The following is a 16260-nucleotide window of genomic DNA, read 5'->3' as shown; positions in this document are numbered from 1 at the left end:
TTAATATTAGCACATTGTCCTCCTACAACAGAAATGGAGAGCAGTGTAGTTCTATCCTCTAGGCAGTACGTTTTAGGTATTTGAAACCTGATTAGATACAACTTTCTTCTACTTTCTATATTAAAATACATCTGTTCTTTAAAAATTTCTTGGCAGATCATAGGTGTGATTTTACCTTTGTTACTCTCACTACTTTTCACTGTGGTTTCTTGAACTGTTCCACATTTTAAAAGTGAAATATTCAAAATCACTGAAGAATTTCTGCTGATATCTGGAAAGTGCAAAATGGAGCAGAAGGATTATTCAGCTTATTTCAACACACAACCAACTTGTTTTTTTACAACAAAGCAAGACAATATTCATTCATGTTTAGTTGTGACGCCCTGTGATTCTCTGATCTTTTTCTGATGAAATTACCCAGTTATTACATATTTTGTTCCTGTGGAGCTGTGAAGGGCTTGGATGTTGCAGAGGTTCAGACACAAATATAAATGAGACCACAGCAAAAGCCCATTTTTGAGGGAGCAGAATTCTGTTGAGGAGCAAGTAAATTTTGGACAAAGTGGGTGTTTGACTTCACAGTTGAGGTATAGTCATACAAACAATAAAAGCCCAGCGCTACAACAGAAAGTAGATGGAACTCCAGCAGGTACTGCAGGAACCAGCTACTTCTCAGTAGATTTAACTGCTTTCCTGAGAGAGGTAGATGCATGCATGTTTCTTGAAGCCAGAGCAACTGAATTAGAGGCACAAGAAAAGTTTAGCGTCCCTGTGAGATGACAACCATGTATTTTCTTGCACTGAGAATTCCTTTCATGTTTGGTGACTCTTGCTGATAGAAGGAGGTAGAAAATTGCAGCTGGTGTTGAAATCTATATGAGCAATGGGGCTTATTGTAGTAACAAATGTAGTTTGGCTGCATGCTTCCTGGGTAGGTATTTCTTTTGTAGGTATTCTGCAAACAAGGCATTTTGATAGTGTCTGCAAAAAAGTAGCTGGTCATGATACCTGTGAGTACCTATGGCAGAAGAAAGGCCAGGGTAAGGTTTGGGAGACAGAATTTAAGATCTTAGATTAAAACTGACAATCAAGGCCCCCTTGTATTATCTTTATATATATTCTTGTTCAGTTCACAGGATGAGACAGAAAGGGGTAAGTCCTCAGCATGAACTTGGAAAATGGGATAGGGAGGAGAAGCCTAGAATGACTAGGAGTGAGAAAACTTTGGGAGTATGTGAAATTCACACAGTTTACATGAGTAATGGCCATGCTTAGTTTGGACGTGATGATTACGTATCAAATGTAGCAGAGTGGACAAGGGAACTCGATGCTCAGTAGCAGTCAGAAAAATACCTCAGGATCAGGAATTTGCATAAGACATGCAAAAGAAGAAAAGAAGTAAAAACCCCAGGAAGCATCTGTATGCCTGTCTGTGAATCCAGACTGTTTATCTTTCTTAAATGCTGCATTCATCAGTGGCCTGTCCATCTGAAAAATAATAACAATTAAAAAAAGCTATACCAGGAAAAGATATAAAGAACAGGAAGAATAATTCAGACTTCTCAACAAGAGAGACTAAATAGATGCCAGGTCTCTCCAACTTGGAAAACAGGTTACTGCATGTAAAAGTATGACGGGCCTGGATGACTGGGAGTCAGTGAATTGAATACCATTGTTTTTGTCTCTCACAGTAAAAGAAATAGGAGGTACCAAAGAATATTATCTGACACCCGGTTTAAAGTAAATATAAGGAAGTCTTTATATATATATATGATTAATACCTTTCCTCAGGGATAGAATGCTTCAAATAGGAATTCAAAAAAAAAAAAAAAAAGAAGAAAAAAGAAAAATTGGTCATTTAACAAGATGCAGAGATAGATTCTGTTTCAAACTGTGTAGAAGATGACCAGAACCTGGGACAGTGTAATACAGAGAGTGTCTCCATGTTATTGACCCATTTTTATAATCCACCTTTTAAGAAGCATGTACTCCAGGGTCCTGTTGCAGGTGAGTTATTGAACTAGACAAGCCCTTATTTGGGCTCACCATTTGCATATCCTGAAAGTACTTCCAAAAAGCACATCTGAGGAACACTCTGATCCAGGCTCTGACCCCATTTTTTGCTGATTTTTACTCCTCGATGTCTCACGTCTCCCTTCTTCTCTATCCCTTTGTTCCTGTAAGTTCCCATCAGTCTTCTCACTTGCAGACTATTCTGTTAAATTGCTGCAGGTCCCCAAAATTTGATCTACCAATTTAGATTGGGAATCACTCTCTTGTAACAGATGTAGAGTTTCTAGTAGAATTTTTCCCATACTGTTGTAATGCAAATATGGTATCTTGACATATTCACTAAATCCAGAATAAGAGAAGTCCCACAGAAGAATGTGTGCCAGTGGTACTGAATCACTAAGTGAGACATTAACTGGTTCATGTTTAATAAAGCCTCCTGCTTTATTCTACGTATAGTGAGAAGCAGAAATCATTGACATAAACTCTTTGCCATAAACACCGACAGAAACATAAACATTTTTAGGACAAAAGCAGGAAAAAACATTAATAAAATCAATTTTCCTCTTCTGTCTTCAGCTTTTCCCTAATCCCTGAGGCAACAATGGCAAAAAACAGCTCAGGAAAAAAGGTGCGCATGTAAACTGCTGCTCTGGGGATGGGGTTGGCCATAAGTACCTCCTGCTTCTTACTGCTCACAGTGCGCAAGACTTCCTCTGCCACCTCCACTGGGTGCACACCGTATGCCACCTTTCTGAAAAAGACTGTACATCAAAGAGAGAGGAGTGAGAGCTACAGACAGACAGTCAGACACATTTGAGGGAATGGTGGTGAAAAGATACACAGCTAGTGAAACAGTCAAATTAGCTACACACCTATGCACTTTTCATCCCTTACCATTTCCCTTTCCCTCATCAGCATATCCCTAAGATCTTTTTACAGTTTTAAAGTAAAATCCTCACAGTCCCTGAAAGAAAGAACCACTTGAGTGGAGTGGAACGCTCCCTTGGGACCTTTCATGCTCTGCTGTATCTCTACTCCTCATGCCCCGGTGTATTTATTTTCTCACATAAAGTTGTCTCTTCCCATGTCCTTCTCTTTTCACTAGGCTCATCTCATCTCTCCAGTCTCTCTTTTCTTTTACTCCCTAACCTGTTCAGGTTTCCCATGGCAGTGGTGGAGTCACCACCCCTGGAAGAGTTCAGAAACTGTGTAGATGAGGCCCTTAGTGACATGGGTTAGTGATGGCCTTGGCAGTGCTAAGATAAAGTTTGGACTTGATGGTCTTAAAGGTCTTTTCCAACCTAGTTGATTCAATGATTCTATGATCCTTTCTGTCATTTCCATTCTTTTTCCTATGTTTCTTTCCTCTGCAAAAAGCCTCCATACTGCTATATGGACCTCAACTATTGTTTCTCTTAATGTATCAGCACTTACATTTCCAGATAGATGCCTCCCAGTTGCCAGGCGCTGCTTGGCGATGGTATGAACAGATGAAAGTTGGATTCACAGTGCTGACTGATATATCAAATTCTTCCATTTCAGCTCTAAGACAATCAAAAAAGCCTACAGCAGCATGCTTAGAAGCCGCATCTAAAAGAAAGAACAAAACACAACATATGCATGATTGGATACATAAATGCATGGATACAGCTATATAAAATCATAAGCCCTGCAGCAGCAATCTAAGATGATTTTAATATTAATGTTAAAGTAACTGAATGTTAGGAATTTTTTTAACTACTCTTGGTGCCTTTTTATTCAGAATGGTACTAAAGAAGGATGATAGTGTGTGAACCTTGACCAAAACACAGAACTATGTGTTAAGTGCATCAGAGCTGCAAGCACTTCTCCACCTTGTATTTGACTTGGTTTGCAGTGAAAGTCAACCTGTGCATAATATAATCTAAAAAATGTCAGGTGGGCTCCAGGAATAGAAAGAAGCTTCTCCATTCATTTTCACATTCCTTATTCTGGTAGCTTCATTTCATGCCACATAGATACAGGTAGACACATGGTATCTTAATGAGCTCTTCTACTGATGATTTTATACACATACAATGTATCTTGACACAATTGTCTTTTTCCTTGATGAAAACCATTTCAGATGTCCTATCAATGTTTTGTTTCTTTTCTAAGCCTTTTTCATAGTTCTTATACTTATTTTGAGATGGGGGACCACAATTGCACACAATGTTAAAGATGTGGGCACTGCATAGATTGATACAAAGGCATGAAGAAAGGATTTTTTTTTCTCTGTTGCTTTCCTCACAGTTTATATCACTGTATATTTCTTTCATGGAACTATAAGTCACAATCCTGATGTCTCACAGACTATTAATTCTGAGCCTATCATCCACTATAACCTTCTGTCACAGTTAAAAATGCCTATTTACATCTATTTTCTATTTCTGTCCCCTAACTTTGCCTTTTATTAATGCAAAGACCTTTCATCATAATTCAGGATAGCTTAGTTCTATCAGGAGATTTGGATGAAAGACCTCAAAAATTTTCTCAAAAGCCAAGCACAATACAATTACTATATCTCCTTTGGAACTCCCACACATAAATCTATTAAGTGCATGAGACTCCCTTTACAAAGCAGTAGCTAGTATCTACCAGTGTATTTATTATATTTATATACTACTTCCTTCTTCATTATGGTTTCTACTAATATGCCCAGTACAGATGTTAGACCTTCAATTTTGATATTTCTTGAATGTCTCCTAAGATCATAAAAAAACCCTTGCTGTCACATTTGTTATTCTTTTGTCCTCAAGTACCTTAGACAGTAGTTATACTTCAAAGATAGCATTTCACTATTTCTTCTTCAGTTCCACTTCTTTGAATTTTTTTCAGCCAAAATTTTATTAATAGTTTACTGAATTAGAATACAAGTTAGAACTTTTAATAACCTATTATCAGTGCCATGGAATACTCACAATTTATGCATTAGGATGTACATTTTTGCTACGTATAACTTACAAGCTGCACGAAACGGTATTCCTATTTTTCCTTGGATACTATTAATTAGAACTATTTGTCCAGTTCTTCTTGAGATCATGTTGGGAAGAATAGCTGAAAAAAAGAAGAAAATTAATAAAAGAAATAGCTATGTAAGTAAAAGACGTCAATGTAATTAGTGAAAAAAATGTGTCCTGGGTTCAGCTACAGCAGTCATTTTTTCTCCTTCTCAGTAGCTGGTGCAGTGCTGCGTTTTTGACTTTCAGCCTGGGAACAATGCTGATAACACCGATGTTTTTAGTTGTTGCTAAGTAATGTTTACTCTGACCAAGGACTTTCTCAGCCTCGTGCTCTGCCAGGGAGGAGGGGAAGCTGGGAGGAAGTAGAGACAGGACACCTGACCCCAACTGGCCAAAGGGGTATTCCATAACATGGCACATAGCTGAACCCAGGACAAACTGACGTCTGAAGTGTAGGCAGAGCAGCTTTAATGAAGTTTGTCTCAACACCACAATTAAAAATATCACAAAATCCAGTAGCTGGAAATTGAGTTTCTTCTAGACTTCACTTGGATTGTGCATGCAGATTTGGGTCTAATATTATCAGATTCAGTTGTCATTCTGTCTCTGGCCTTGCAAGGGCTTTGAAAACAATTGTATCTCAAGCTTTAAATGACAACAGCAAAACAGGAAGAAAAACTAAAATACCTTTGGTTAATGTTATAGGTCCAAAATAGTTGGCATCCATTATCTTTTTGTCGAGTTCCAATGAAATGCTCTGCACTGCTCCTTTCACCTTCATACTTGCATTGTTGATCAGTATATCCACACAGCCATAGCAATTCAGGATTTCTTTAGCTACATCGCGAATGCAGTTTATATCTGTTATATCCAGAAGTATGAGCTTTGGTGCATATGTCTAATAAAGAAAGGACTTATTTAAAGAATACCTCTTACATAAAAATGTATTTCTACTTGCTTGTCTTGCAAATTCATTTACCTTGCTATCTAGAGAAAGGGGTCTTATCATTCTCACAAAACCTTTGATTTGTTTTTTAAAAAAAAAAAAAAAAAAACACCGACACCCAAAAGGTCAAAAGCAAATTATTTGTTCATCTGGCTGTAGAATTAGTGTGATGCCTTCAGGAACACCTGTGCCCTGAAAGCTGTTAGTCACAGAAGGAAAGCTTTTCCATGAGCATCAAAGAAACACCTTCCAAAGATCTGGCAACAGGGAGAACTTTGCATGTGTACTTGTGTGGTGACCCAGACAGAGGTAATGAGGAAACGACATTCATTCATATGCTCCCATGTTGTTCTAGCTGGGACTTCTCCCGAAGTGGAGAAACTCAAAATTAACTCAGTCTTTAGACCCATCTCCTACTCTTTGAACACTCTAATTATGTGAAAAATGGATGATAGTTCCTGTGATTAAATGAAACCCTTTGGATCCCTTTCATCCAAATTAACAGGCAAATTCCTCTGCCTAGCATTTCTCCTTGGATGGGTTGTTCAAAATGCAGGACCACTCAGTTGCTTTAAAATAATTGCCTTGAATTAGCTCAAGAAACCAGGAATTCAAAGTTATACTTTTGGCATCATGCTCTGAAAGCCTTCAGAGGTTTCTCTCTCTCTCTCTGGACTGTGTTGGACGTGTTACCTGGGTGACCAAAATCACCATTAACAGTGAATCATGTTTCATGTACCTTGTTTTACTGGATTTAAAAGCACTTTGTGTACCTGAACCAGAATTTTCAAAGCAGTTAGGAAATACTTACCACACTGGGGTCTGCCACATTAATTAAAGCATCATACAAGGCTTCTAACTTTTCCCATGTCCTGCCACACAACACAAGCCTTGCTCCTCCTGTGTGAAACACCCGAGAACATTCTAGGAGAGAAATATGTTCAGAAGAAACAATAACATTCACAACAATTTGATTTTGTTTATTTTGCGTGAAATGGGATGCTGGTTTTGCTAATAACGTTAAATCTATGCTTTAAAATGCATCAATTTTGAATGAATAAATATATATAAGAAAAAAGAAAGCATTAAATGGCAATAATATGCGAGTAATAAGTTAACATTTACTGTAATGGTATAATGCACAATTAATGGTACAGCACAATGGTACTGCTTAGTCATGGGATTTAATAAAAATATAATTAATAAAAGAACAATATGCCAGTTAATGGATGATGGTTTTGAGTAAGAAAAATCATCCTGATTATCTTTCTTCCTTAAGTCTCTCCATCTACTGACACACTTGCTATAAAGAAAAACTTACACAAAAATACATGACTAAGGTTGCTACAATACAAACTACAAGGTTTTGTAAACCTTCATGTCTACTGCAGTATAAAGAAGAAATCAACCAACCCCAGTAAGTAATAAAACTAGCTTTGTATGCTACCTTCATGAAACTCATCTACAACTCTGAGAAAGCAATACAGAAAACCCACCCACTGGCCCACAGATGGAGCACCAATGAGAGAGGCATTTCTTCTAGAGTATCTTCCTTTCATTTGTAATCCATCCCAAGACCTTTGTCTCCTGAATTTTAGACCTTCCCAGTAGTCAGCAGAGACATCCAGCTTGAGCTACCTCTTGTTCAGCTGCATTTCCTGAAGCCTCCTTGAGAAGGCCACCGAGAGGTTTCTGGATATGCTGGGTTGGCACTGTTTTTTCTCCATATAGCCAGGGGCATTCTGGGCTAGGGGTTCACCCCAGTTTAAACTAGGTCTCTGGGGAGGATTCTTCTCCCATTCTTATGCAAGTGAACTAAGATCATGCTTTTCTGAAACTGGGGACTCACATAACAAGAGGAACTGGCAATCAGTGTTACCCACCATCCCATCCCAGGACTGTCTAGAAGACTGCAGCTAACTCATTAGTTTAGGTCATTATGGGAGTATGTGATCAACAAAATCCAGATTATGAAATACCAGGCTGGAGCATCTTGACAGCATGTGTCTGGTCTATTTTCTTCTCTAGGTGGTGTTGAGGGAGAGCACATTCCCCGCTGTCTTGTCAGTTTGACTAAAAAAAGAGAATGGTCATCTCATGGCCATCTTTTGGGAATTTATTCTCAGTTGTATCCCTCTGGCTGTTACAGGCGGCTACAGAGTCCATGTTCTAGCTCAGTTGAACCAAAACTATGTCTCTCAGTCCAGGAAAGGTCAAGGTTGTCTGTCCTCCTGTGTACAAGAAAAGTACACAATTGCCTGCCTTTTCTTTCTTGAAATAGACAATGTCTTGCAGATAGGCCTGAGAATACAACTGATAATTTGCCCACTGTGCCACATATCTGATTTGATGTGCAACCAGACAATTAGTTGACAGTGGGTTATTTGTGCTGGAAGGAGTGGAAATCAAGAGTTCTTTTTCTTCTTGTGGTTTTTTTTTCCTCATTAGGTCTTCCAAAAAACTCTCTGCCTTGGGGTCCTCGTATTTGGCCCATAAATCAAATCTGTTTGACAGTTACATATTCAGCATGGGAAGAACACGGATATGGTCTTACAATTACTCTTATGCCTTTCCAGCCTGTTTGAATTGTCTTGGCTCCTATGGCTTTTGCTGAATGGGCGACAGTACAACCCTGGTACACCTATAGCTGTCTGTCCTCCAAGAAGTGTTTTCTTCAGATTTCAATACCCACAGGAAAAGCCAGTTATGCTAATATGCCCATCTTGGATTTCTTAAATGCTCATGTCAGACTTTTTATATCAGTATGGAAGCACTTCTGGATCCACTCTTATTTTTGGAAACCTGTGCAGCTGGAGACTTTTATTTACGTAATCTTTTTCATTATTTACAACAGTACTTCTATTTTCATTTTCTTTTTGCTAACATAGAAAGATATTTGATTTAAAGCCCAAAAGATTATTTGTCACTACAAGGACAACTACACAGTATTTTTCCTATAAACATTAACAGTTGGGGCAACCTAATGAATAAAAAGTCACTACTGTGGGAACAGCAATAAAAGGGAAAAAAGGAAACTAATGATGTTCTCTTCTAGAAGCATCCCAGACTTTTTTGAGTTATAGCACTGAGATGAAAAAGGAATCAGGTTTCAATAACAACCACAAACCATTGCAAACATCTTTAATCAACATAGGTTTTGTTTCTCTTTTTTAACTTTGATGAATGTTGTCTTTAGTCTGGAAATTCTTGCATGTGAGTAAAGGAATTTGGCTGTTACCTAAGAGCTCAACTATGCAGCAGCTGGCCAGACAGCTGGTATTTTAAAGCTCTAGAGGAATGGCCATCACATATGCATGAGTGGACTGCACAGTAAATTCTGCATGATTTGGAATCGTTCAAGCCTGCAAATAATTTCTAATACCGGGATACCAGCAGTAGATATGTTTTGGATAATAAAACAAAATTACTTTGAGTTACCTCCTTTTTCATCTGTGTGAAAAAGGGGATGGGGCAGGGGGATGTGATTGCCTTTGTAGCCTCAAGACACAGGCAGCAGCTAGTCACAAAACCAATCAACAAACAAAAAGATGAAGAAAGGTTAATAAAGAAATTGAACTTAGGAAAATCTTCCCAGGACTCATGCAGTGCTGGAGAAATGTTCAATAAATGTTCCTTATCTTTGGGGGTTTCCAAGGCTTGAAGCCACACACAACCAGGTCTAGCACTGGTGATATTCCTGCTCCAAATAGGACTTTTGTCTAAAAACCTCCAGGCATGATATGATTCTAGATCCGATCTCAGATAGATAACTCTAAATCATGCCTCTCCAAACAAAATACTGAACTATAACCAATCAGAGAAAATGCATGCCAATATTATCTTCAACTGAAACTGAAGAGTGTCCCAGAAAGGGCACGCCCAGGTGGTACAGGGAGATCAGAATTAGTTCATACCTTGTCCTAACAGGCTCTGATAAAGAGCACTCCTTGCCACCATAGTTTATATTTCTGTTGCAGGTCTCTGTTCTCTTCTGCTAAGGAATAATTCTGCAAGAGCATTCCCTTTTGCCATCTATTTTCTGCTTGGGAGTGCAAGATTTCCAACATAGTCTTTATTGAAAATGCCAAGATGTAGCCTCAAACTACATTTGTCTTTGCATCTACTGCCCCTCAAGTGATGCCCAGTGCAGGACTGTAAATAAGCAGTACCTTTAATCTGGAAGCACTTTATAAGCAGGCAATATGAACCAAGAAGAAGCATATGTTAAGTGGCTGGCCAGCCAGGCAATCAGCTTATATAAATAGCTAAACTATCACATACCCTCTCCTTCCATCCACTGAACCCACCATTACATATAGGCAGGCAACCCAGTTGGAGGGAAGAGGTGTAATGCTGTGATAGAGGGGCAAACATATGCACAGGGACATAAGGTGTCCCTCAAAAGGTGTGAGCACTGTCATTTAGAGGGAGCAGGAAATATTGCAGTCTTTAAAGGGCTGAAAAGGAACATGTAAAAAGTAAGGTGGAACCTGTTTATGCTGATTTGCAGCTACTCTGCAGTGACAGTCCATGTAATAAGATCTCATAGTAGCAACATGCTAAAAATAACACTCATCATGTGCTTATAAAACCTCTCATTATATTGAATTAAATAAACAGACATCTCTGCAGTTCCTAAAAGTTCACCAGCATTTCCTGTGGCTGAGACTAAAAAAGTACATTTAAATAACACAGGATTTGTTTGGAAATATATTTCTTAACTTTTGTTTCATCCAGGCAGTTATGAATTTATAAAAGGTACTGAATGCACATTTTATCACCTAGAGGGTGGTTCTCTGGCTGTTTCCGTTCTCTAACACTGCAAAGAAATGAGACAACTCACCCTTGCCCAGTCCAGAGATGGCATCTGTGATCACCACCACCTTGTTTTGCACAGCTGACTTGGACAATAGCCACCTGACTGACTGGTAAATATAAATAATTCCACTGATCCCGAAAAGAAGTAGTGGTAGAGCAAGTACAGCAAAAATACCCATTTCTGCAGAAAACAGAAGACCATATGAGAGTAAAGGTAACCATAATATGCATTCATTATTTTTCAAATTATTCTTCTCTAAATAAGCAATGTTTTCACCTCTAGAAAATTCAGTAATCATCATGACAAAGGCTTGAAGCTTGTTTTCCAACCAATGGCTTACTATTATTAAATAAACAGGGTAATATTATCTGTTTGGTTTGTTTTCCTATTCATTGCATGGTCTGACCAAAACTGGATTCTTTTTATTTAGAATTACTCTATGTTGGCAAAAAAAACATAATAAAACTTCAGCACAATTATTGCCTTGAAGCAAAACATAGGCTAAAATGTAACACTAGACAGAATATTTTAATTCTAATTACACATAATAGAAGAGTTTTCTGTTCTAAAAGATAAAGAAAACAGAATCACTTACTATGGCTATGAAGACTCCAGGTAGAGATAAAGCATTCTTTTGTGTTTTCCTAAATTTCTGTATTACAGGTTTAATTAAGGTCCTTTAGCAAATTCATAGAGCATTGCATTTGTTGAGTCTGCTTGCCCTGAATGAGAATGGCTGTGTAAAGCCATGTGACAGAGGTAACTTTAAAAGTAAATATAGCATCTACAGTGTGATTTGCATGCCTGACCTATCTAGTCCAACAGGCCAGCCAGACATGTAAAAGCTCTCAGTACAGTATCAATTCAACTGTACAAAGAAACATCTATCTTTCCATCTTGCCTCCAGCTGCAGTTGGTCATAGGACTGTCTCGATTTCTTATCATTAGCCGTAAAATAACTTTACACATAAACATTTGTACAAACTCAACAGTAACAATAGGTCTTCAAAAAAGTTACCATAAAGAAGTTGAAATAATCACTGTTCAGCAACATGAATAATGTATGCATGTGTCAGGAAAAGGCCTTTGAGCAAGCTGGAACACAGACCAGGCTGGTGTATTGCACTTCTAGCTGCCACCGGCTGCTTTCCACTTTGGGCATCTGCAAAGCTGATGTGCCTCTTTCCCAGGAATTTCAGGACCATATCAACTTTAGGCAAGAGATCTAACTGTTACATTTCCTGCAGAGAGACTTTATTGTTAACCTGATAATCACAGTTACGGGTTACCTTTTGAGATTCTAGGGAAAAGAATGTTTTACCATAAGTCAATCCTGCTTTGCTATTTCAAAAAATTGTATTACAGTCTTAAAACTGCAAGTTTTGACAACCAGATTTAGTACTTCTGTTCATGCTGTATAATTAGTTACGTAAATTCTATGTTATAATTTTCATTTCCAATGAGAGAATGATGTCTACAAATGATAGAGAGTCATTGATACTGGAGAGTTCTACCAAGGAACAAAGACTTCATGGTTAGGTCTGCAGTTATCAGGACAGTGTTAGCTTTCAATGAGTGGGAAAAGATAGAAGGTTATTCAAGAGGCTGTAGGAGGTGACTTTTAGACATAGTTATAAACCTAACTCGCTCTAGAAGCTAATGACATTGGCAATCAAGAAATCAAGATATGTATTCCTGCCTGTGAAAGTTGAAGTTGCCTGTCAAAGAACTATTTAAGATTTCCAAACCACAGAATTGTGTAACGTACCAATGTTTGAAACACTGGGTACAATTCTATACTCCATAGTAAATGATGGATATGAATAAATACCTGTTTTCCAATGCAAAACGGTCATGGCGTCCTGAAATTTATATCAGTTTCCACAGGAGAATGTAAAAACATTAAGTCAAATGAGCTGAGAAGTCACCTGCAGAAGCAGAGAGGAAGTCTGCTTTTCCATCACCTCTAAAGCCTCATCTATCTTCATTTCCTTTTGAAGCATCAGCTTCGAATAAACAGTAAATAAGCTGGTTTGTTCCTTTTATGGAATAGGATGAGTTGTTAATTTAATTTATTCAAGGTTCTAGAAAGAAGAAGAAAAACAACAACAAGAGAAAATAAACAACCCCAAAGTTCACACTAGAGTGAGGATTTACAGGAGTTTGAAGTTATTTGTTTGCTTTATTTTGAAATGAACCAGAGCAATGGTACAAGGAATGTAACAGCAAGAATAAGAGAAAATCAGTTGGAAGAACTAGACAAGCAACAAGATGCAATATTGTTCTGATAAAATGCTAAATGTTTATTAATAATAATGAACAATTGTAAAGGAAGACTACCTGAGTCATCTGGAAAAAACAGAGGCATACAGTGACAACAATAACCAAACACCCAAATCTTTCCAAACGCATTAAATCTCTCAGTGGGTGGGGTATCAGAGAAATGTGTTCTGCACTGCCACCTGCAGATCACTGTTGGAAACACCAGAGACACAAGAATAGTTATGCTTCAGAAGGTAGATCCCATAAAAGGGTAAGTCATCTACAGGGAAACTTGAACAAAAGTTAGGATTTTGCTCTCCCTCAGCCAGCTCTGAAAGTCTGAACATTTCCAACCCCTTTTTCCTGAGCTCCAGAAACTGTCCCAAATGACACCAGACTAAACAGCATGTGTCCAAACCTGAAACTTGATGGAAATCTAGGGCTTAGTTCCCTGAGGTGCTTGATTTAGAAGGCTGTCTGAGAGCATGAGTGTGCACTTACATACATTTACATTACTTACATTTCAAATTCTTCAGAAGCGCTCTTTCTGTTTCTTTCAAACCTTGTTTTATTTATTTTCCTTGTATTTTCTTTTGATAGCTTTGACATCACTGAGCACACTGATAGTATAGTTTCTGCATAAAGATATGTTTGGCATTTGCTATAATTCCTATGTTTATACAGACTATAAAATTACTCTTTGGAAAGTACTGTGATCACAATGCAAGAACCAGAAACTTTTGAATCAGAAACACAGTGGCAACAGAAGAACATCTAGTTCAAGTCAAACACACTACCTGCTCAAGGTCCAACTCCTCTGTCCATGGGATTATTTATTTGATGTTCTCTTCCCACACATGCCCAGCAGTGGTGTGTGACAGTAGGTAGGTACTGTTCCTACTACATGTTCTGAAAGGTAAGCATCCTGATAAAAAAACCTACAAGGACTGCTTAATTCAGCTCCACATTAATTCAAGTCTAGAAACCAGTACACATGAGGTTTATTCTCTATAAATGGCCTTGGAAGTTAGTGCCCCTTTTCTGATCCCATATATATACTCTTCATGATACTTACCAGCTTTGGGGCATGTATTCCCAGCCAGAAGCTAGAGCAGAGTACAGGCATATGCTCCACAAGCTTTCTATCAGCCTTTATATATTCTGCACATAGTATATAATTCATGTATATATTCTGTACCTTATTCATTCATATCTCTACACTGCATCATGGTGTTGGAGGCATGAGTATTTAATTCTGTGCAGAGTAATTACTTGTTACTGGCAGCTACACAAAAGCATGTCTATACTGCACAAAACATCAACAAAACAAAACTAAATCAGGCATAGCCGTGTTATCATTGCAAAAATTGCTGTTATAGGTAACCAAAGAAAAAGGAAGATCCTGGGAAGCAAGGAAACTCTCTACCTGACTCAGTAGGCTTGGACTGCTACCTCTAAGCACATGCCCAGAAAACCATGGGGGCAGGAGACAGCCAATGAGGGCCTGAGTTCCCAGACACCTTCCCCTGGGCTCTGACACTTCGCACCAGGAGGCTGCAAGAGGAGCAGTTCCAAGGAACAAAAGTGGATCACAAGTCTATGCATGCTTTTCCTCAGCCATCTCCTTGTCAAATCAATTGGAGCAATTTGAAATCTTTAAAAGAAGAACAAAAAAGCCCAAATTGCACTTTTCATGCCTGTAAAAGAAGAACAAAAAAGCCCAAATCAGGAATACTGCACTCCCCAGGACTTTGGATTTATGGTCTGATTTTCTACTTCAGCTGCGTTAGGGCACCTAGCATAATGAGCAGTGCAGAGCACTGGCTGTGCTCTGCCAGAAGTTTCCCTGGCTTCTTCACAGGTATGTCAACCTTGTAATTTCTATTCAATTTATCTTTGCTGTGAAAAGAAAAAAAAGTTTTTTGTCATACAGAACAGTTCTATCACATGCAGAAATTTCCCTGATTCAACTCTGTGTGCATGTACGTGTTTGTGCATGTAAATATGTGTGTGTGTTGAGTATCTCTCTTTCCTTCCATGCACTAGTATTCCAGCAAGGAGGCACAGTGTGAGGTCAGTGTCTAATGGGAGCAGTTAAAGCTCATCTGTTTAAAACTTGGCTTGTCAAATCCAGAGAAAATAAAGAGGTTGTACACTTGGGAAAGCATGCAGCCATCCAACTCCTTGCACTTATGCAAAGGTAATCTCCATTCCTATGGGATGTCAGGGACGAAAGACAAGGCTCTCCTGAGCCCAGTCATTCCTATGGGATGTCAGGGACAAAAGACAAGGCTCTCCTGAGCCCGGTAACTATAGAGAAATCTGTAGGTTTACTAAGGGAGAAACACTTCTGGATGTCTGCTGGTTAGGACTGGAGAAGAGGAGAAGAAGAAAGATGACTCTCTTGCAAAGAAGATGCCCAATGTCTTTATTGAGAAAACCAGAGGAAAATGGAATAGGCGAGACTTTAAGAAATGCATTTTGGAGTCTGAGTAAACCTCAGAGAACTGCTGCCATCTTAATAAAAAAACCCTCCACAACAGGGAAGCTACTTTTTCTGCTCTAAATCAAGGCTCTGGTGATCAGGTATCACCTGCACATGTTGACATGGAAGGAAGAAGGACATGTAGGTATTTCATGGGGACCATGAAGTAAAGGAGACCAAAAGGGGAAAAAGAGGCCTCTAGGCTGTATCCAGGGCTTTCCTCAAGGCTGCTGGCACTCAAGCACGGGCAGGCAATCCACGGGCTTCAGCATAAGAGATTGCCGCGTCCCAGAGACCCGTAGAGCCCACGGCCCGGCCCGGCCCAGCCATAGCCCCCCAGCCCCAGGGAGCCCCCCGAAGCGATGGGCACACTGGCAGCGCTGAGAGAGCTGCCCACGGCAGCCGAGGCGCTGGATCCCACGGCCGTGCTCTGGGGGAAGGAGCTGAGGATCGGGCCCGGCAGTGTCACCAGCACTGGCGAGGGCTGGATGGCAACGCTGGAGTCGGCGCAGCGGATGACGCACGGCTCGTTGCAGCTGTTGGCAAGCGGGGTTGGGCCGCAGGCAGTGGGCAGGCACGGGCTGTAGCACGACATGTCTGCTGGAGGGAGGTGACCCTGTGAGACCGAGAGAGGGAGCAGAGGCCGTGAGCTGCCGGTCCCTGCCAGACGCCCCTCAGCACCTCTGGCAACGGGCACTGCCTGGCCAGGGACAGGAAAATGCCTTCTGTCTTCCCACAACATCCCACCTCCCAG

The 16260-nt window shown here is 39.5% G+C and overlaps 2 protein-coding genes across 3 annotated transcripts; both read right to left on the bottom strand.

The window, feature by feature from the left end:
• Positions 1-2440: 2440 nt before the first annotated feature.
• DHRS7C (dehydrogenase/reductase (SDR family) member 7C) lies at positions 2441-10939 on the bottom strand. Of its 2 annotated transcripts, XM_010015780.1 has the most exons (7): positions 10784-10937; positions 6757-6864; positions 5949-5956; positions 5682-5892; positions 4996-5088; positions 3448-3603; positions 2441-2774 (listed from the first exon to the last, which is right to left on the bottom strand). In XM_010015780.1, the coding sequence occupies exons 1-7, from the start codon at positions 10935-10937 to the stop codon at positions 2566-2568; spliced, it is 939 nt and encodes a 312-aa protein (XP_010014082.1). In that variant the 3' UTR covers positions 2441-2565. The 2 variants fall into 2 exon arrangements, with proteins under 2 accessions (XP_010014082.1, XP_010014083.1); XM_010015781.1 differs by lacking the exon at positions 5949-5956 and having other exon boundaries at positions 6752-6864; positions 10784-10939.
• Positions 10940-15771: 4832 nt separating this feature from the next.
• On the bottom strand, positions 15772-16101 carry LOC104406697 (beta-keratin-related protein). Its single transcript, XM_010015779.1, has one exon. It carries the CDS (start codon positions 16099-16101, stop codon positions 15772-15774), a length of 330 nt encoding a protein of 109 aa, XP_010014081.1.
• Positions 16102-16260: the final 159 nt, after the last annotated feature.

Source organism: Nestor notabilis, unplaced genomic scaffold (genome assembly GCF_000696875.1).
Source record: "Nestor notabilis isolate BGI_N333 unplaced genomic scaffold, ASM69687v1 scaffold206, whole genome shotgun sequence".
Classification (NCBI taxonomy): domain Eukaryota; kingdom Metazoa; phylum Chordata; class Aves; order Psittaciformes; family Psittacidae; genus Nestor; species Nestor notabilis.
The sequence above is the reverse complement of the archived record's forward strand: the minus strand, read 5'-3'. Positions and strand labels throughout refer to the sequence as shown.

Bases quoted from the DNA above. Each gene is read 5' to 3' on its own strand.
- DHRS7C (XM_010015780.1), bottom strand. From the start codon at position 10,937: ATGGGTATTTTTGCTGTACTTGCTCTACCACTACTTCTTTTCGGGATC. The intron at 6,865-10,783 runs GTGAGTTGTCTC...TTTCTCTCCTAG, and splicing joins CATCTCTGGACTGGGCAAGG to AATGTTCTCGGGTGTTTCAC. The intron at 2,775-3,447 runs GTAAGTGCTGAT...TTTGATGTACAG, and splicing joins GGAGGCATCTATCTGGAAAT to TCTTTTTCAGAAAGGTGGCA.
- LOC104406697 (XM_010015779.1), bottom strand. From the start codon at position 16,101: ATGTCGTGCTACAGCCCGTGCCTGCCCACTGCCTGCGGCCCAACCCCG.